We start from the raw sequence: 21,616 nt of genomic DNA, 5'->3' as shown, positions 1-21,616 counted from the left end.
AGTAGCATTGCATGCATTGGTGAGTTTCTTTTTAATTTTTGCATGCGAAGATTTAATGCGCCTTGAAATCTTAAAAAAATATGAAGATGAGCCCTATAAATTGGAAAAATGAAAAAAATTGAGATAAGCCTTATAGACCGGAAAGGAGGGAGTATTATTTATCTTTTATGGATTCAGAGTAACTTGTCTCACATTGAATCTTTAATTGTCTGTTTATGCCATTTGAGTTGCCTGACCCAAGTTCTTATACAGGCAACTCCCCCAGTGGTCCAAAATTCACAATGCAAGAAAATTCAAATGCATTTCCATGATGCTGATGATGCAGTAATGCTGATGATGCAGTACGCGTGAGGGGATAAAAAAACTGACCTATGCTAACTTGAAGATGGCTTTCCATGGAGCCTTGTTGTGCCCATTGTCAACCCACGTGTCAGTCAGTTGTTTCCTAATGTTTGGAACATCCTCAGCTGTGAATTTTGGAACAACCCTTGCCTCCCAACCGTTTGCTATCGTAAGAGCAAAAACACCAAAGTCGAACCTATACATAAATGTTTTCTAGTTAGCTAGTTTACTCTATGTAGTACTGCCACTTGTGAAAATCTGAACAAAGTAGAGTATGTGTGAAAATGGATGCTTACTAAGTCTTTTGTTTCGGAACGTCAATGTTGGTATGCCCAAAGTCATCCATAGAGATGTGAGACATGGCGTAGTGCTCTTCCCAAAGAACCCGAAAACTTGCAACCATTTTCCTTGCGCAAACATCTAGAGTCTTGTTCTGGAGCGTCCTCCAAGAATCAAGAACCTCAAAACGTCGGTACCTAATGTTCACATTAAAAATCCAATAATGATTCCCTGTCACTGGCTTTGTCTTGTCAATGTTCTCTAAAACTGGGAACATAATCTGTTAGAAAAAAACTAGGGTTAGTAAAAAATAGGCAACTTCAAAATACTTATACATGTGCACATGTAGTATTGCAAAAAATGAAACCATGCTGGAGGCTGGATGTAAGCAACTTTTCTGTGTGCTCTCGGAAATTGTTACATGGACTGAAAAGCAAATATGCACAGGCAAGTTATGCACTTATGTAAGCAACTTGCCAAATAAAAAGAGATACACAGGCAAGTTATGCACTTATGTAAGCAACTTGCCAAAAGATGCACAGGCAAGTTATGCACTTGTGTAAGCAACTTGCCAAAGAAAAGCATATCATGAGTGTAGGCAACTTGGCCCCCCTAAAAATATTTACATTTATGTGAGCAAGATTTGACCAGGAAAGGTGATATATAAAAAATAGTAGAAAAAGGAAAAAATGCAGTGGTAAAAAATCAATAAACAATTAACTTACCATGTCTTTACGGTCCAAGCGATTCGATTTCTTGAACCGGGAAACTAGCTCCTTGCCGTTCAATTCCACATTTTGCATCTGAACCTGGTGAAAAAAGAATACGGACATGACCATGACCTGTTATGAAAAAAAAAGAAAAAGAAAGAATCGCAAAACTACATTACTAACTGCTTCGCGTTTTCTTACCGAGAACCTGAGGGGCATCACGAGCTTCTTTGAGTCTGGTGGCAAGTTCATCATTATAGATTGTATACCAAATTCCGTTACATGGCTCAAGACAAAACCTTCCTTCTTCATTGAGTTTGCGAGCTCCCTCACTATGACAAAGTATCCACCATATTCAATTACCCTTGGGCTGCAGGAAAAAAAGACATTCATCTCACAAAATCCTTCCTCATTTGCCTACCACCATGCAGCTCAGGAAAACATGGGGGCATACTCATATGAAGGAGAAAATTATTTCAATAAGCATTTTACATGATTTATTGTCACACTAAGCCAAATTGCCTGATTCTATAAATGGATTGCTTGTAAAAACAATTTGAATTGCCTGGATAACATGATAGACCTTGCGTGGAAAAAAGTGCATTGTGCAGAAGCTGACAAAAAAATGCAATGATATATTGTCATACCTGGTATATAGATCTGGTGATGCTTCTTCATTAAGTCTCCCATGCAAGATAACTGATGCATACAATCCATTTGCTTCAGGTTTGGACATGTAGAGTTTCTTCTCATTATAGTCAATTAATGGGGACCTCTTGCAAGGAGGTGGCTTGATGATCCTTCTCTCGAATTGATGTGGACGGATCTCTCCCGAGCTACTACTGCTATAAATCTTGCTGCCTGATCCCACTTCTCCTTGGTTGGAACTTTTTTCAGGTGTTCGGTACGCATTTGGTGAGGAGATGCTGACTAACAGCTTGCGTCAAACTTACCTGCCTTTCCTTTTGCTTCTATACACGGTTCATCTATGCCTTCAAGGTCCAACACATAATCATCATCAATTATTTAATGATTGGTTGGGTATGTACTGAAAATTCCTTGAACTCATGCTCAGCAAATGCGCTTGACCAAACATGTTGATGTGCTCCGTTGTCTACAGATGCTGTGGGCAAATCATCTATGCCTAGATCAAAACTTGGTGCTGGGTACTACTCTTTGTAAAAAGCAGATGATCTTCCTGTATTCCTTTGCTGAAAATGTTGTTGTTCTGTCTATGCTGGAGTGTGATTTGTAGAGTTGATTTGGGGATTCTTGCTGTTTGGATCAACACACCTTGCTAACATCTCACTGACATCTAGAACATTGATTTCTAGTGCATTGGTTGTCTTCCCACTAACATGCATGAACTCATGGTACCGCTCCTCCGCATCAGAGAAATGGGAAGGGTTCCCCTGGCCAGTTGCTTGTGTTACTTCTGAAACACTTGTGGCCTCAGATTGGGCAACCACGGTTGAACAGTCAGGCAATTTTCCTAGGGCTTTTAGCAAATTTTGTTCCGAACTTTTCCCCATGGTTTCAGCGATGTCGTCTTGTATCCTTTTGATCTCCATACATGACACCAGAGGGATGTTATCTTTCTCCTTTTCCTGTCCTACATAATTTAATGATGCAGCCTCTGGTGATGCCTTGAAGTCTTGCACCTTGGCTCTCTGGATAACATTGGCTGACTGCAATACATTTCCTCGAGACGAAAAGGCAGTTGGCCATTTAAGTCACCTAGTGGTTGTGTTCCACTAGGCTTTGTTGTGCTTACTGCTAGTGTAGGTCCCTTTTTAAGTTGAATTGGTCTTACTTTTGTGGGGTCAAGTGTTGCCTCTGCAAGACTTATTTGAAAAGCAGGTGGTCTTGCTTCCTACTTGAACCGAGTTGCCAGAATATGTGATCCATTTGCTTGACATTGGGAATAAAATTTAGCAGACTGCTTTGGAGCTGCCCATGTAGATATTGCATCATCTCCATCTTTGCCGCACGGTGGTACTGCTGAGCTTGATGTCATATTGTTTACCACCTGTGTTTTGTCATTCCCATGAGTTACCTCTTTTATTTCAGAATTTGCCTGGTGTTGCTGCTGAGAAGGCCCAAATTTTTCATGGTTGACTGCCTTTCCTTTCCCCATTGGCCATATCCGCAATTTTCGGCATGATATGTTTGCGGATGCATTACTGTTTCATTCATCACAGATGGCTCTAATATGAAACTGACAGTTTTCTTCATCTTCTTTGATGGCAGGAGTGGTGGTAGTTGGTTTTGACCAACTTTCTTTTGGTTCTGTAACTTCATTTAGAGCACCAACTTCTCTCATTATTTTCTGGTGAATCTACTTTGGGCATATTTCCTCAGGGTTGAATGTGAAGACCATATCCAAGTCTTTTGCCCTCAACAACTCTTCGAAAATCCTCCTCGCTTCGGATGCAATGAATTTGTCATCAATATCCAACATTTCTTTCACTTCGAAAACAGGGAAAGGTGGCTTTGGGGAAGCAGCAGTTTTTAACTCTGTCATCACAAGATCTCTGAGAGAGATGATATCTGCCTCATCTAGTCCTTTTGGCTTCCTATCTCTCTTCCTTTCAATTAGAAATTGTAGCGTGCATTGTTCACCATCATCGTTGTCTAGTTTTTTAGCTACGGCATCCACATTCCCACAAGAGCCACCATTGCCGCCTGAGCCACAGTTGCCACCTCCACTGTCATCATCATCCTCCTCCTTCCCCTGCCCATCATCTTCCTTCTCTTTATCGTTCCCATCACCTTCTTCGTCGTCATCGTCTTCCTTTCCTTCATCCTCTTCTTTTTCGTCATCCTCTTCCTCTTCATCATCTTCATCATCCTTGTTTCCATTAGTTCCGTCTTCCCTCCCCATGTCAACACTTGCCTCCTCGTGGTGATCCACCGCTTGTCGTGCTCCCTGACTACTTGGTTTCCCCTGAACACCACTTCATTCCTCCTCGTTTACAAAATCGTCACCATCATCGTTGTTCAAACTACCATCACTATCGCTTTCATCACTACCTTTCTCCCTGCCATCTCCCTCACTTTCACTATCAACTCCCTCGTTGTCATCATTGTCAGAATTAAACAGCTCCTCCTTACTTGGTAAGCTGTCTCTGTTGGGTGGTACTCGATCACGTCTTCTCTTAGACTATTGCCTGCTTGTCTCCACAGTAATAGGGTCTGCCTCCCTTGCCCCCCCATTCATCATCATCAATCCTCCCAATCCCAGTCATGAGCTTCCCACTGCACGTGAAATTACGGAACACATTTCGTGCACCAACCCTGTGAGCTTCTTTTGCTTCTGCAATACATAAAAGTGGATGGTAGAGAACATGATAAGTGCAATATTTTGTCGAGGGGTACAAAAAATGGGCAAATGCACAAATGGGAATGGAAAAGGAAACACTAGTAAGAGGGAAAAAACATCTACTGGATAACTTACTATTTTGTCATACGACTCAGGCAATCTTGTGGCAACAAATTTGGTGATGTGGTCCATACTGCCAAACAAGCTATCATCCGCACACCGGGAAAATTCCGTCTTAAGCTGGTGGTTTATAGTCAAAGAATATAAAAAAATGAGTGACAACAATTCTGGCACTCTCATACCAAAGAACTGGAAATGAGGAAAATGGTATTGCTAATTATCTAAATTTGCCTGCATCCACTATCCCACTTTCCTGTTGCCTACTATTAATATAGTGGACACTTAAGATTCGGTATGTAGCAAATATGTAGAAGTGGTGTAACACCCCGGATGTAACTTTCCCTATTTGTACTCCAACTCTTGCCGTTTCCGGCGTTAAGTTATATTTATTTCCTCGGGTTCGGGTCTTTGTCTCCGTGTGTTGTTATCGTTGTCATGCATCTCATATCATGTCATCATGTGCATTGCATTTGCATACGTGTTCGTCTCATGCATTCAAGCTTTTTCTCCGTTGTCCGTTTTGCATTCCGGCGCTTCGTTCTTCTCCGGTGGTCATTTCTAGCTTTCTTTCGTGCGTGGGGATTAAACATTTCCGGATTGGACCGAGACTTGCCAAGCGGCCTTGGTTTACTACCGGTAGACCGCCTGTCAAGTTTCGTATCATTTGGACTTCGTTTGATACTCCAACGGTTAACCGAGGGACCGAAAAGGCCTCGTGTGTGTTGCAGCCCAACACCCCTCCAATTTGGCCCAAAACCCACCAAACTCTGCTCCATCTCCTAGAGCGTTCGATCACGATCGCGTGGCCGAAAACCGCACCTCATTTGGACTCTCCTAGCTCCACTTATGCCTATAAATAGCCCCCCCCCCGAAATTCGGATCTCTCCCCCTCTCCGAAACCCTAGATCCATTCCCCACGCCGCCGCCGGACAAAATTTGCCGGGCCGGACGTGTCCGACCCGACCTCCACCGCCGCCCGCAGCCAGTGGCGAGCCGCCACGTGGCCGCCGCGTCCCTCACCCGCCGCCGGCCCGGGAGGCCCAGGAGGGGCCCCCGCGAGCCCATCCACGCGCCGCCGCCCGAGGCTGCCATCCCCGCCGCCTCTTCCAACTCCGGTTGCTGGAGCCGCCATCGCCACCATGGCCGCCGCCTCGCCCGGCTGCCGCCGCCTTTGCCGGTGATAGAGGCGAGGGTGTCCCGATCTTTCGATGAGATGATAACTATCGATTTGGTGGAGACGACTTTGACGATCCGACTACAAACGTGCAACGATGTTGTGCCTTAGCAATCGCTAAACCAACTCCGAGAGGTTATTGACCACGCCGGAGCACGATCAACCTGACCACGAAGGTCTATTCCTGCAAGCAATCGAAGAACAAGCAAGAATATGATAAAAGCAATCTGAATATTGCAAATATATATGAGGTATTGATAATGGTGGGGATCCGTAAGCGGTCTTGGTCTGGTCGTTGGACACAAACGAAGTACACGAAGTTGCAATGGCTAACTTTTAACTAAACAAATCCCAAGGAAAAGCTACTAGATGGATCTACTTATATAGGAGCAAGGGGTGGCGGCCAAGGAGGTGGGAGGACGTCCCAAGGCAGCCTAAAACTAAATCTAGGTCGTACAAGGCCAATGGGCCCAAGTGGAGGTGATGTAACACCTTTGGACTTGTAGTTTGACTCGGATTCTGCTGCAGCATCAGATTGTTTCGTCCACAACTCAACGCTCCGGACGAATTTGAAGGTGATTCCAATTGGGTTGGAAAGTGCACGAAATCTAGTTTTCAACAAAAAAAGAATCACCCAATTCGGAGTCCGTATGAAAAACTTGTGTGCGTTTTGAGTCAGGTGTGTCTGTGCAGTCCGAATCTGAATCCAGAACGTGAGAGAGTTGGACTCTATCTTCTCTTGGGCCAAAAGTGACGTGAGAGAACTTTTTGGACAGCAAATAAACATCTCTTTCTTCCTTATCTTTATATGTGGATTGTACAAATGTCCCATACACCTGCAATTAGACAAAACACAAAAGTGTGTGAAGTATTTTTGTTCTGGATAACATAAATAGATTATTGAATAGTTTGCACTAGAAATCACCTGACAAATATGCATATATGCAATATTTTTGGTCATATCCAAGGTAGTCATGTCCTCATCAGCCGGGCCGCCGTCGCCGCCACCGCGGGCCGCCGCTGCCACCGCGCCACCGCGGGCGACCCCGCCGCCTCCACGCCGCTCCTCTCCGGCGACCGGTGCCGGATTCGGCCGCCTCTTCCTCGCATCTCCGGCGAGCGCTCCAACTCCGGTGAACAGGGACCCCGGCGATCCTCGTAAAGCGTGCAGATCTGAGATCTGTTTTTTTTCGGTTGACTTTTGTCTCTCTAACCCTAATTTTTTGTGCATACTTTGACCTTCCATTTCTCCGCATCCATAGCTCCGATTTGGACATATAGTATATCAAAATATTCGCCTCGACAAGTACATCATTTCATTCCTTTGTATCATTTTCATTTGAGTTCATCTTGATGCCCGAAATGCTGTTAGAAGGAGGCTTCGTGAGTTAATTGTCAGATCTGCTAGTTCATCTTAGACTTTTGTCATTTTTGCCATGATTATTGTGTGCATGATATGCCCGTGACTTCTTCATATATTTTGTTAAGGGTTTTGTCATCTATCCAGAGGTGCGACCCATGTATTTTTAGGATGTGTGTGGTGACTTGTGCAAGCTTGCAAAGTGGTGCACTTGCTAATTCTGTTTTCAGGGACTTAGTGATTTCACTAAGTCCTGGGATTGTTTAGTTCATGATGCCATATGTTCTTGTTGTTTCCTAGTGATCCGTGCCTCTTTTGAGGATGATCAGTAAGGGAGTTTTGTTAACCTTGTAGTGCTCTATCCATCCATGTCTTTGTTTGCAATTATGGAGCACCATAGCTTGAGTCAATCGAGCTCTACTTTTGCTTCGTTGTGAATCTGGGCAGATCGTCAACTTGTTTGCGATTTTGCCGATGTTATTGTAGTTGATCCGTGCATGCTATGCCATTGTTCTTGCCATGTCTAGCTTGTATTTTGTGCCTTCTTGAGGGATGTATGCTTATCTTGCCATGACTTGCACCGTAGTGAGTGCATCGAGCTCGTTTACATGCCTTCGTGAGTTATGTTTCAGCATGTCCCAGTTTTCACTAAGTCTGAAAACTGATTATGTTTTTGCTATGTTCGTATGCTTGTTAGTATATTTTGTGATCCCTTTTGGCTCAAGGTCACTAAGGGACTTTTGTTAAGCTTGTTGAGTATCTCCATGCCATGTCTTTCTTTGTCATATTCAGGTCCTTTAGCATGTTGTTTTGTTGCTTCGAAGAGGGCTATATGATCTTAAATTCCAGACAAGTGTTAATTTCACTAACTCTGAGATCTGTTTTGCATTTGCGTTTTTGCCATGCTTGTTTGAACCTCGTAATGGATGAATTGGTCGTGGCTCAGTGCTAGTCTTTTGTTAAGTATCTTGAATGCTTCCCTGCCATGTATTTTGTTGCCATGTTTGGATGCTGTGGCATGTTCATTTCATTGCATTTAGATGCCTACTTGCTGTAAATCGCAGACCGGTGTCATTCTTAAAACGCTTGCCATTTCCAAACCGTAACTCCGATTCCAATGATCTTTATATCGTTTTTAAGCGATTTCATCCCATCTTTCCAGTGGCACACTTGGTTTTCCAAGTTGAGGCCAGGTTCATGCATTTCCTGCCATATCTTGCATTTTGCATCCCGCATCGCATCCCGCATAGCATATCATCTTTGCATTGTGTTGTTTGAGTTTGCACGTGGTTGATTGTATCATTGTTGCTTGTTTGTCTTGTTTGGGTAGAGCCGGGAGATGAGTTAGCTAACGAGGAGCCCGTTGAGTTTGATCTTGAGGATCCAGTCAACTCTGACAACTGTGCAGGCAAGATGATCATACCCTCGAAATCACTACTATCTTTGCTATGCTAGTTTGCACGCTCTTTTGCTATGCCATTGCTATGATGCCTACCACTGCTTGAAAGCCTCCTAAATTGCCATGTCAAACCTCTAACCCACCATTGTCCTAGCAAACCGTTGATTGGCTATGTTACCGCTTTGCTCAGCCCTTCTTATAGCGTTGCTAGTTGCAGGTGAAGATCGGAGGCCGTTCCTTGTTGGAACATCTTTTATTTACTTGTTGGGATATCATTATATTGCTAAGTTGTCTTAATGCATCTATATACTTGGTAAAGGGTGGAAGGCTCGGCCTCTCGCCTAGTGTTTTGTTCCACTCTTGTCGCCCTAGTTTCCGTCATATCAGTGTTATGTTCCCGGATTTTGCGTTCCTTACGCGGTTGGGTTATAATGGGAACCCCTTGATAGTTCGCCTTGATTAAAGCTTTTCCAGCAATGCCCAACCTTGGTCTTCCCATTTGCCACCTAGCCTCTTTTTCCCTCGGGTTTTCGGAGCCCGCGGGTCATCTTATTTAAACCCTCCCGGGCCAGTGCTCCTCTGAGTGTTGGTCCAAACTAGAGTCCTGTGCAGCGCCTTCGGGGAAACTCAAGGTTTGGTTTTAGTTGTATGGAGCGCTCATCTGAGTGTGCCCTGAGAAAGAGATATGTGCAGCTCCTATCGGGATTTGCCGGCACATTTGGGCGGTGTTGCTGGTCTTGTTTTAACCTGTCGGAGTGTCTTGAATTACCGAGATACCGAGTCTGATCGGAACGTCTTGGGAGGAGGTCTATTCCTTCGTTGACCGCGAGAGCTTGTCATGGGCTAAGTTGGGACTCCCCTGCAGGGATTGAACTTTCGAAAGTTGTGCCCGCGGTTATGGGCAGATGAGAATTTGTTAATGTCCGGTTGTAGATAACTTGAACCTTAATTAATTAAAATGAATCAACTGAGTGTGTTACCGTGATGGCCTCTTCTCGGCGGAGTCCGGGAAGTGGACACGGTGTTGGAGTAATGTTTGCGCAGGTTGTTAGCTTCTCGCTCGCGCTTTGCCTCCTCTTCTCGCTCTCTTTTGCGAATAAGTTAGCCACCATACTTGCTAGTCGCTTGCTGCAGCTCCACTCATATTTTACCTTGCCTTACCTATAAGCTTAAATAGTCTTGATCGCGAGGGTGCGAGATTGCTGGTCCCTGTGGCTCACAGATTACTATTACACCAGATGCAGGGCCTGATGATTCCGCTCCAGGAGACGCGTAGCTCAAGTGGGAGTTCGACGAAGACTCTCAATGATACTATGTTTCCTTTCCCGACGATCAGTAGTGGTGCCCAGTTGGGGGTGATTGGGACCGTGTCGCATGTTGGATTCTCTTTTATTTTGGCGCCGTAGTCGGGCCATGAGTGTTTGTATGATTTAATGTTATTAATGTACTTGATTGACGTGGCGAGTGTAAGCCAACTATGTATTCTCCCCTTTTATTATCATATTACATGGGATGTTGTGAAGATTGCTTAACTTGCGACATATGCCTTCAATGCGATTATGTCTCTAAGTCGTGCCTCGACACGTGGGAGCTATAGTCGCATCGAGGGTGTGACAAGTGGTACGTAACTTGCTAGTTTTCAGAACATAAGTTGCTTCTGTTGTTGGAGAAACTTGCAACTGTTCAACATGTAAAATGCACAAAAAGAGTTAAAAATGCAATGTTTGCCTACTATTCATTTCAAAATGTACTCAACAACTACCATTAGTACCCAAATCCTTCTTGTCACATTATCCAAAGTGTGTGCATAACAAAAAAAAGGTTCAAAGAAGACTGGAAACTACTTGAAATATATGTAAAGCAGTTGCCCAAAAAATTATATCAGCTTGCTTAGTCTTTCAAAATGAATTGCCTACTCTAGCATAGTAGTGTTGCCTAAAAACATATCTCCTAAAATAGAAAATGAAGTTACCCGCAAATTGTCGTATTCTCCCGGAGCCTTCTTGTCCTTCTTGATAACTTTGGAAATTAAACCTGAATTCCAAACTGCAACCCTTGGTACCAAGTTGGGGATTGGCTCATCAACATCCAATGAGTCTAGATACAACAGCTGCGTCATGACAAGAAAAAGAATACAAAGTTTAAGTTAGCTAATGATTGCAAAAAAATAAAAAAAATAAAACAATGGATGCTAAAAAAAGCAAAATAGCTTGAAGCACTTACAACAAGGTGGAAAACACATCAACAAACAACCTTCTTGTTGCCACGACCCGAAGTGAATGCAAGCTTTAGTTGATCAACAACAAACTGGTGTATATTGGTTTCCATTATTCCATTGACATCCATGACCACCGGGAAGCTTTTTTGGGGAAAATACTTAAACTAGTTGAAGGGGCAAGGAAGCACGAAAAAGCAAGAGCTAGCCAAGCGCGGGCAAAGTCATCATCATAAGATCCTCCCATATCTTTGATCATCTTGCACCATGATGTGAGAGTTGGAGAGTTATTGGAGGTGATGTTGTAAATACTGTACATTGCCTTTGTGATTTCAGGCCGATTATCAAAGCACACCTTCCTCCCCCCTATTTGGCAAACCTCATATCCTACAGACACTTGAGGCATCTATAGGAATCTCCCCCTTCCTGGAATGACTATCTGCGAAATCTCAGGGTCATAATGCTTCATTATCCATTGGCTAAGATCTCCAGACATGCTACTTGCTGCAAGGTCCAGAATGCCACCAAATTCTTTTGCAATGATGACACCCTTTTGGTTAGGAACCAACTCCTTGTTCAACTTGAAGAGCCTTGCAGGGGATGCCCTGTTCCTACGACCCTATTGCACAGAAAAAAAAGGAATTAGCAATAATGTTCATTACTGGATAGGAAACTTAGGAAGCATTGCTGGGCAACTGTTTTAGGAAAACTGAGGCAGCTATGCAAATACCTCAGTTCCTCCCGTCTTCTGGCGTTTTGGTTTTGGAGGTTGGTCCATATCTGCACCTTTCACATTTGCATTTCCAGCATCTGCAGCTTGGCTCCCGTTACTATTCTCGTTACTAATAATATCATCAGGACGCTTCCCCCGTGCAATAACTGCTTTAATTCTCTGACGCTTGTACCCAATTATTGGTGCACCGCTCTGTGGCTGGAAGATGGAGAACACATAAATCAGTAAAAAATGAAAAACAAAATCTGTTCTATAAAAAGTGAACATAAAACTTCCTAAAAATGTGCACATCTGTGTTTGATGCTCTTCATTGCCATGGGATGCAAGGTCATCATGACTTGATCTAGGAGGTCCATCCCGTTTTGACTTTTGACTTGTCCCAACCATCTATTTTCTGTTGCGTATATAAAACTATGAGCATCATCATAAAAATGGTTTTGAAAAAACTGTATATCATCCACCAAAGTCATGTGACTAAATTTCTACTAAACTAAGCAAAAAGCAATTTACAAAAGTAGACAATAAGAGGATTGTAAACTATCTGAATTTCACTATGTTACAACATTAATACAAACTTCAGTAACATGACTATGAGGAGCAAAAAAATATGTTACACATCAGGCACCTAAAAAAACACATATCGTGACTACTAGGCAACAGATGAGGGCATGTCAGGCAACTGACTCGCAAAACTTGAGCAAGCCTGACATCGCACAAATACACTAGGCAACAAATGAGGGCATGTCAGGCAACTGACTCACAAAACTTGAGCAAGCCTGACAGCTGAATCACAAAACTTAAGCAAAGACAGATCTGCAACAATCGTGAGCATCGTAACCCTAGCACCGAACCTCATGCACACACTTGTTGCAAATGTAAAATATGTACTAGGCGACATATGTGCAGTTGTTGGGCAAGTCAAATCACAAAAATTGCAAAAAAGTAGGTTCACAGATCTCCAACCAATTGCATGATAACATCTCCCTCCCTCTCACTCCACATGCCACACCTGCAGAGCATCTTCAATTTGGCAACCCTTCGAATCATAGTCACCAGTACCCAAACCAAAACTAACAAGTGCTTAATCCATTCCTAATCAATTAACCTATCCATCAGGTAATCTCTACAAGGACAACAGTACTCATCGATTTCGCCCAAAATGCGGTGAATCTGACAAGCCTACAAAATGGGATTGATGAACTCATCTGGGAGGTTTTGCTCACGGCGATTCTGCCCCTCCGTGCCAACAACACGGCGAAGGCGCACGCGTCGTTCCTCCTCGGCCGCGTCTTCGGTACTGCAGCGCCTTCCGCCCCCCGACTGCTGCTACCACAGAGACCGCTGGTGTGCTGCGGTTGTAGTTGTATGGCCCCGGTCGCCGCAACGACGCGCCTCTGGTCGCTTAACCCCTCCCTTCACGAAGCACATGCTACCCCCTTCATACTCCGGCGGAAGACGGCCGCCGAATCCGCTGCCACGCCGCCGGCTGCTCGGGATTTGGAAGGAATGGGATGCTCCCAAGGCTCGTGCGGGAGCGATAATGGGGGGCGGTTTCGAAATGCGCCGAGATAGAAGTGGGGAGCGGAGAAGAAGTGGAGGGACCCATGACCGCCTAATCACCCAACGGTCCTCGCCCCCGACGCCACGACCAGGCGACTCCCGGCGCACGCATCAATGAGGGGCAGCGGTTCGGCTGGGCCTTGCGCGTGGCGAGCGATGCGGATCGGACGGCGTGGCAGCGTGTGTCTGTAAGACAAAAGGAGCACAACTGCATTTTTTAGGTTTTATGTAAAAACTTTGCGTCAATTTTAATTAATTTTGGGAGGGACCCAAAACCGAGATCCGTCTCCGTATGTCCCATCTCAGCACTGCCGAGCCCCAGAACCCAATCTCCCCCGCCCCCTGTTAGGGTTCGTGCCATCTCCATGGCAGGCGCCGGCATCCACCCGTTTCACCAGCAGTGGCCGCCCCAAGCGGCGGTGCCCGCGCCTCCCGCCGTCCCACCGCCTCCCCCCGTACCAGGCGCACCCGATGCCGCCGTCCGCCCCGGCTCTGACGAGGTCCGCACCATCTTCATCACGGGGCTCCCCGTGGACGTCAAGGAGCGGGAGCTGCATAACCTGCTGCGCTGGCTTCCGGGATTCGAGGCTTCCCAGATCAACTTCAAGGGCGACCAGCCCATGGGGTTCGCACTCTTCTCCTACGCGCACCACGCCATCGCCGCAAAGGCCGCGCTGCAGGTTCGGTTTTGTATGGGCTTGTTATATCGATGTCGCGCATTTGCTTTTTTTGGATGGATGTGACCGGAGGTTCTCTCTGCAGGATCTGGTCTTCGATGCGGAGACCAAGTCGGCGCTGCACATCGAGATGGCCAAGAAGAACCTATTCATCAAAAGAGGTGCGTTTTGTCCATGCCTCTCACGCTTTCTTCTCGCTGTTGCATAATGTGTCGATCATCTAGAAATACGCTTTTTGGGTCAGAGTCTATAGAGTGAATTTGAGGTAGCGTTATGTGCTAACTGTGGTTTAAATGTAGAGTGGGAGCTAACCAGTGATGCTTTGCGTGTTGGCATACAAGAATTATGTGCTACGGCTGTGCGGTGGAAGATGACTCTGCCCATCATCTGTGAACCAACGTGAACTAATGAGGAATTATGGCCACTTGCAGGCAACTAGTTTTTTTTGGATCCCGAAGCATGTCATCCCGAACATTCTTTCATGTCAACATTAGTTGACACGAGGTGACAACTTTAGTTTTTAAAACATGACAACTTTGTCCCAGTTTGTATTTTTGTCAGAACATTGCCATGTTTGCCAACCTTGTGTGAACTAAAGTTGCCATGAAAAACGTTCGGGTTGCCATGCTTAAAATCTGAACGTTCGGGATTTATCATTTGCGTTTTCTTTTTAAATTATATGTCCCGTTGTGTCTTTTCTTATTCATGTTGCTACATCTAATATTGCGACCTATTATTTGAAGTGGCTTGACCACCGTGCTCCACTCATGGTACAATCCTCTTGCTGCTGAGTCCCCTTTCTCCTCGGCCCAGAGCGATTTCCCCGCTAAAAAAGCAAGAGCGATATAATGTAGGATGGGTGCTGACAGTTCATGGAAGAAAGAACTCACACAGCCAGGATCAGCATTGGAGCTTCAATGCATTATACCAATTTGATATGTCCATTTGCATGTTTTTTTAAATGTTGGAACACACTTTGAATTTTGTACCTAATAAGGTGGTTGGATTTTGGAAGTTTCTGATTGCACGGCTAAACCTCGATGCAAAAACTTAGCTAGAAATGTGATATCATCTAAGTTCATTCTATCTTTTTCAATTCGTATTTGCATATGAATAATATATTGAAAGTTGAAACACTTCATTAAAACCTATGTTAGGTGTGGGAACTGATGCAAATGCTATGGACCAAAGTAAACGCTTGCGAACTGGTGGAGACTATACTCATTCTACGTATCCTCCTCCTCCATTCCACCCACCCCCACCAGCTGTTTCCATGTGGGGAACTGCAGGGTAATTTTTGTATGTTTATGCTCTTTCTGCCAACTAATTATATACATTTGTCGGTCTTTTATAATGATTTTTTTTGGTCTTCTATAATGCTTGTTTTTGGGTCTTCAGTTATATGGCAGCTCCGCCTCCTTATAATCCTTATGCTGGCTATCCTGTGCCGACGGTACCAATGGCTTCACCTTCTCCTGTGCCAGGCCCAACAGCATATGCTCCTGTGCAGGTAATCAATTTGAATTTAGGCAATTGTTTGGTCCGTATTCAAAATATAGTTTACCGATTTTTTAGCAATGACCACAATTTTTGTGTTTGTTTGGATCGTTCCCTATATTTTGCCATGCCCATGCCCCTTTGCCCATTCTAGTTCATTTTTCTTGCCAACTTTGGCCAAACCATGGGCAAGGAAAACCGTGGCCACAAGTTGGCTAGCCAAATTTCTGGCAAGTCAGACTTGGGCTAAAACCAAAGTACCAAACACACCCTAAATGCATTTTCCATGATATTTAGTTTATCCTGGATTGTGACTTTTTTGTCACCATATCCTGAAAAGGTCTACTAATATGCTGTAGCATGTACCCTGACCTAATAATTTTGCTGTTTCTCCTCATTACACTTGTTTTCTTGAGTCTACTAGTAAATGTATATGGGTAATGCACGTTAATATTAGGCAGTATATTAATTGCATGCACATCTTAGGTAGGATATTATTCGCGCGTTAATTATGTGATTAGCGTTGACGTTGATATTTTGGTATGATATTAATTGCATGCTAAACATGTTGAGTGCTCACCATTCGAGTAATTTAGATCATTGGATTGGCATGATTTGATGGCCGAGATTAGTTGGATCTACCCCTTAGGGTCTTTTTATGTTGGTATAGATATATATTACTGAAATCTGTATAGTTTGCTTTTTTGCATAAGAGATATTGTTTCTTGTATAGAATAGTCAGATAATCATGGCTCATGTCCCTGCAGTACTAAACAACACTCACTTTTAAGCTCTTAAAGCGCAATGCAAGGCGGCGCCTTAGACATGGCAGAGCATATGCATAACACAATAAATCACAGCATAGCACTACAAATCAAAGCACACAAAACCAGTCACAAATCAAAGCAGGGCACTAGGAATTCCTAAATCAAAGGAGCACAAGTGCACAAGAGGGCAGGGAGGAGAGACCGAGAGTCACATTCTGACTGGAGGTATAGACGGCTGTTGAGCTGTTGGGACTTGGAGGAGCCAGTCATCAGCCGCCAGAGGAAGAGAGCAGAGAGAGCTCCTCTCTTAGGGATGCCTTAAAAACAATGCACTTGAGTACCTTCCTAAGGTTTTAATGGACTTATATAGTTCATGTTTCCTGGAATCTCCTACACCCACTTGATCTTATTAATACTGGATCCCTTGCATTGGTCTCAGACTTGTAGGGAAAGTTCAACTGTCGAGAAGTGAATGAAACATTTACAAATAGTGTATGTACTTATGTTTTGAAATACTATTAAGATATTTCATGATAGTCTCGCACGTTATCGACATTTATTTGGTGAATTTAACGTATTGCTACTCTTTGGTCTTATATCTTGCCGTGACCTATTTATATGTGTGCCGTGGTATATTCTAGTGTCTTCTTTGTCACTTACAAGTTATTTAGGTCTACTGAAATGACAGTTGGGATAAGACTCTTCAGTTTTGAATAGTACAGTAAAGACAAAGTTGCTATTACATTATACGATACTTCTCTGTAGATGATTCTGACTTGGCATGTCTCTGGTGAATGCCAATCTTGTGGGCATATGAAATTCCAAATCAAGATCGTTAGATACTTGATGGATGGACGAGATGCCACATGGGATAAACGAGAAATGTGCTGCAGTACTTGAATAGAATATTTGTCCGAGTCTATCTTCATTCTTCACTCTTTTCACACTGTTCAAGATTTTGGAAGATAAGATTGTTGATTGAACCTTCTAATTTGCTTTGCAGAACATGAAAGATAACCCTCCCTGTAATACCCTTTTCATTGGAAATCTTGGTGAAACTGTTGTTGAAGAGGAATTGCGGGGCCTCTTCAGTGTGTAAGAATCAACCCTTTCAAGTATAAAATTCAAGTAGATATTTGTCTGCTTATTGGGTGCATTGCTGCAGCCCACTTTGGTTTCAGTTGTGGCACTAACCATATCTGATATTTTTCAAAAAATGACAGACAACCTGGTTTCAAACAAATGAAAGTGTTGCGTCAAGACAGGAACACCGTCTGTTTTATTGAGTTCGATGTAAGTGGTTGTGATGGTTTAATTATTTATGTGCATGCCACTATTATTTTCTTATCTCTCAAACTTCTGTGATTTGCAGGATGTGAGCACTGCTTCTGCTGTGCACCATACTTTACAGGGTGCTGTTGTTCCTAGTTCTGGCCGCGGTGGGATGCGAATCCAATATCCTTTATTAGTTTATAATTTGGTTTCATGTATCAAGTACTTAACTTCATTTAGTTAATTAATCATTTTTATGATTGCTTTGCATTAGCTTGCTGTATTGTGCCTCCATTTGCTTGACTGTATATGGTTTATAGTGACCTTTCTGTAGTCCTTAACGTTTGAACATTTTCAAAAAATCCCTTCGGGCGAAGGAAGGACTTAGTTGGTGGCATGGTCGGCACTCTGAATGGTGCTCCTGTTTGAGGGGATGTATCTTGAACTTTAGCATGACATCTTGAATTATCATCTGCATTGTTTTAGCCAAATCTGTTCCTGTCATGTGCGACATCAGCATCTTCATTGGGTGGAGTTTCTGGGGCATGATCATCATCTTCATTAAGTGGAGTTTCTGGGATATCATCATCATCTGATAGACATTGCATTGTCACTATTTTCATTGTTGGCGGTTTCAACTTCTTTAAATTAGCTATTGTGGTTTGAGAAGGCCACTCTGAATGTCTCCTAGACATGCATTTGGCATCTGTCATGAATATTTTGTAGTGTTATGTAGTTTTTCCAGTGTGCAGTTGCAATATTTCATGTGGTAATGGCATTGCCACATTATGATCTGGACATCCTGTAATAGTATAACCGATTTATTTGGCTTGCTGACAATTCAGTGTTGAGGGATGTTGGGATGGTTCATATCATTATTTGTCATGCATGTTTATGAAGGAGCACAAAAGTAGGCATCATGACATGACATTACTCATTTGATGAACTCTGGAACACTGTTTGTCCCAAGAAGCATGCAGGCATCCATTGCTGATTAACTTAATTGACCTTTTTGGTATTGTATTTTGCTCCTAGCTGAGAGTAGCCGTCAGTGTCCATAAAATTGGAAGTGCTGCAAGCCTCTTTTTTTTTAGTAGCAGATGGTTACACACCTAAGTTGTTGCAGTTAATTCGCTAAGAGGAGCTCATGATGCTGATGGAGGTAGGCTAGTCCATAGAGGTCGTGCAGATGGAGAGGTAAGCTAAGCCCACATAAGTGATGCGGATAGTTATGCAAGCGAGGAAGGTTTATATCAGCTTTATTCTATTATTTGTCCATGTGTGATTTGTTCATATGGAGACTGAATCTTCTATAAACCTGATGTTTGCTTGGTTTTGTTGGTTTGTCATGAATATTAGTTTTATGCGGACCATGTGTGAGATGAATCTGGATAGGCACAAACCTCTGGCAGTAACATGGTCGGCTTGCCGTATGGCGTGACTCACGTTTTATGATACAATACGTTTCTTTTAAGTGGAATAGCCCTTGAAGTAAGTACAATATCAAGAGTATAAGTAGTAACAACGGGGACAAGTATCAGAGTAAACTTTTCATGTGTTGGCGGATGCTGTCTCTGGCTTCCATCTGTAGATTTGACACAGAAGCTGGCGGCGAGTGATGGTGTCGGTGGCCGTCTCCTTTTGCGTATTTTGTTTGAAGTTCAACTAGAGAGGCGCCATCCTGTGAACTATTGTGATTATATAATTGGCACCAGTTTAGATTATTGGTAATTAACAAGGTACCATACCGTCAAATTCATGTAACAAAGAGCATAGTTTTTTGCAAAAAAAACCTGAATGTACAAAGTTTTCTGTTTTGAATATTGAACCTTTCAAAAGCCCCAACACTAGTCTCCATTTTTTACCCAAAGTTTCATCAGGTGTTTAGAAAGTTTTTGTTTACAGAGATGTCACATTAACAAAATGTATTTTAACTTGACTTCCAACATTGATTTGACAATAAAAAAGTCCCCCCAGTTCACAAAATCCTTTACTTTATACTCCCTCTGTGGAGGAGGGTGGTGTTCTGGCACATGGGAGCGCGCGCTCTTGGTTTTTAAAATGTGTTTTAAACATATTATGAAATGTCAAAAAATTCCAAACAAAAACATGGGGTGTACATCTTGATATTGTACATGCTCACAAAGTTGTTTATGTTCGAAGTAGAATCTGAGAGCGATCGAGAGAGTAGCAAATGAATCGAACTGTGTTCTTTATTTCATTGACAATCAACTATTTATACAAGGTGAAACGTCGCCTCTACAAACCGACATAGGAGGCAGCGTTTCGGGAGCAACTGTCGGGGATGGTTATACAATCGTGGGAGCGTCGTGACGGTCGCCAAAGCAACCCCACACAACATTACATAGGGAGGATTACATAATTAATTAAGGAAACTAATTAAATCCTAACACTCCCCCTAATCCTTGTACTTGCCATTGAACATCCTTGGAATAGTCTCCTCCAAAAACCCGATGGGAAAAATATGAGTAGTGTAGGATATGTTGGTAAAACTCCTTCAAACCCTCATTAAGAACCTTTATGAGAACTTGTAAAGTAAACTCATGAAGGAAAAAAGAGTATAATATGATGCTTTGAACATGAACAATTCAGTAAGATACTTCCCTTGATTCTTGCATATTTCGAAGTCGTCATATACCAATTCCACGAACACATTTCTGGAACATAGAAGTTGGTAGAGACCTGGTGAAACAAATCAGTCGCATGATTTGACTTGCAAGATACACAATATAGTGATATTGCTTATTACGTAACCTGTTTGCATACGGACAAAAAAAAGAAACATTATCATTTAGATAATGGTTGGTGGATGTAGGCATGAGGTTTGTTTTGAAGACTCTTCATGAGAGGGCTACCACACCTAGTAGGAACACTAACCTTGTCTATGATCTGACATTGTGGGAATCTGATCGATGTATCCAATGATATCGGTGTTCACATTTCTATGAAACTGAAAATCAGGACAAGGTGTTTGATGCCTTGGAGATATGGAAAGATATTCTTGAGTACCAACCAATTGTGTTTGGTGGAACCAATGGCATTATGGAACATTGAGTCCCAATATCTCATTTCCATCATCTCTTGGTTTAAATAGATCCTTCTCTACGTCTAGAGAATGAACTACCATGAGAGTTATGGATGGATAAGATTTGTCCACAGTGAATTTCTCCAATATATTATGAATATAGACAACATAGTATACCATAATGTATGAATGAAGGTGCTCAATTTGTAGTAACGAGCGGTATTTTGGTTTACCCGAATACTTCATTTTAAATTCCGTCATTTAGATGATTACATGTGTCGTTATTGCAGACACACAAACATGGATAATCATCATTGTAGGAATAATCCTTGTGTATAAGAAACTCACTAAGTAATCCTCGTTTATACACCGACAACAATAAGTCGTATGACAACTTACTAATTTTTACACAATGTATGTTGCATTTTGCATTTCGATTCAGAAGTGAGATTCCATCGGGAATCAATCATATATGTCTAAATCTAGTGATCCACATGTATATGTAATAACTACATCTATCAACTGCACCGATAGATGATTTTGTACTGCCAATGATATAAGTTATCGGAATGAGATTCCACCTCTAGAGAATAGTTGGGTATCTGCGTGAACCCTTGTGCTACAATACTTGCTTTGTGTTTCACCACCTCGTTGTTCTCAATTCTATTTCCAGAAGAAAACTGGTGTAGGTATTGCTTATGAATACCTTCCCATTATTGAGCAAGATCATTTCTACCTAGATTATACCCTTTGCTTGAATTCAGTCTGACTATTGTTCACACTTTGCCATGGCCATGGTCTTTAGATCTGAATCATTCCAAAGGTTTTGCAATCTAGTTGAGAAATGTATGTCGACAATTGTAGACTTTTGGTTATATGTTTCTCCAAAATCTATATATCAATATAGAGTTGATGGAAATATCGTTACCCATGGTGTCTGCTCGCGATTTCCTAATGCGGCCGAGTCGGGTATTCCGATGACCCGGTCATTGTGTGCACTATGACCTGGGTTGGTGGAGGTTTCCCATCCACTGGGTGTATACTACCCATTAGGTGTCTGCCAACGTGAAGTTGACTTGCATTTACTGATTCACAGACCTTGATATCCTTGCTTGCGAGAAGCTGAATCCTGATGTGCTTCTG

General features: G+C 42.9%; 1 protein-coding gene across 1 annotated transcript; it reads left to right on the top strand.

Moving 5' to 3' along the window:
- Nucleotides 1-13,506: 13,506 nt before the first annotated feature.
- Nucleotides 13,507-18,297, top strand: LOC119329049 (RNA-binding protein mde7-like). The gene is made up of 8 exons (XM_037602036.1): nt 13,507-13,894; nt 13,977-14,052; nt 15,049-15,181; nt 15,290-15,401; nt 17,159-17,250; nt 17,379-17,448; nt 17,528-17,610; nt 17,778-18,297. Exons 1-8 carry the CDS (start codon nt 13,580-13,582, stop codon nt 17,854-17,856), a joined length of 960 nt encoding a protein of 319 aa, XP_037457933.1. The 5' UTR covers nt 13,507-13,579; the 3' UTR covers nt 17,857-18,297.
- Nucleotides 18,298-21,616: the final 3,319 nt, after the last annotated feature.

The sequence above is a fragment of the Triticum dicoccoides genome, chromosome 7A (assembly GCF_002162155.2).
Source record: "Triticum dicoccoides isolate Atlit2015 ecotype Zavitan chromosome 7A, WEW_v2.0, whole genome shotgun sequence".
Lineage (NCBI taxonomy): Eukaryota > Viridiplantae > Streptophyta > Magnoliopsida > Poales > Poaceae > Triticum > Triticum dicoccoides.
The sequence above is the reverse complement of the archived record's forward strand: the minus strand, read 5'-3'. Positions and strand labels throughout refer to the sequence as shown.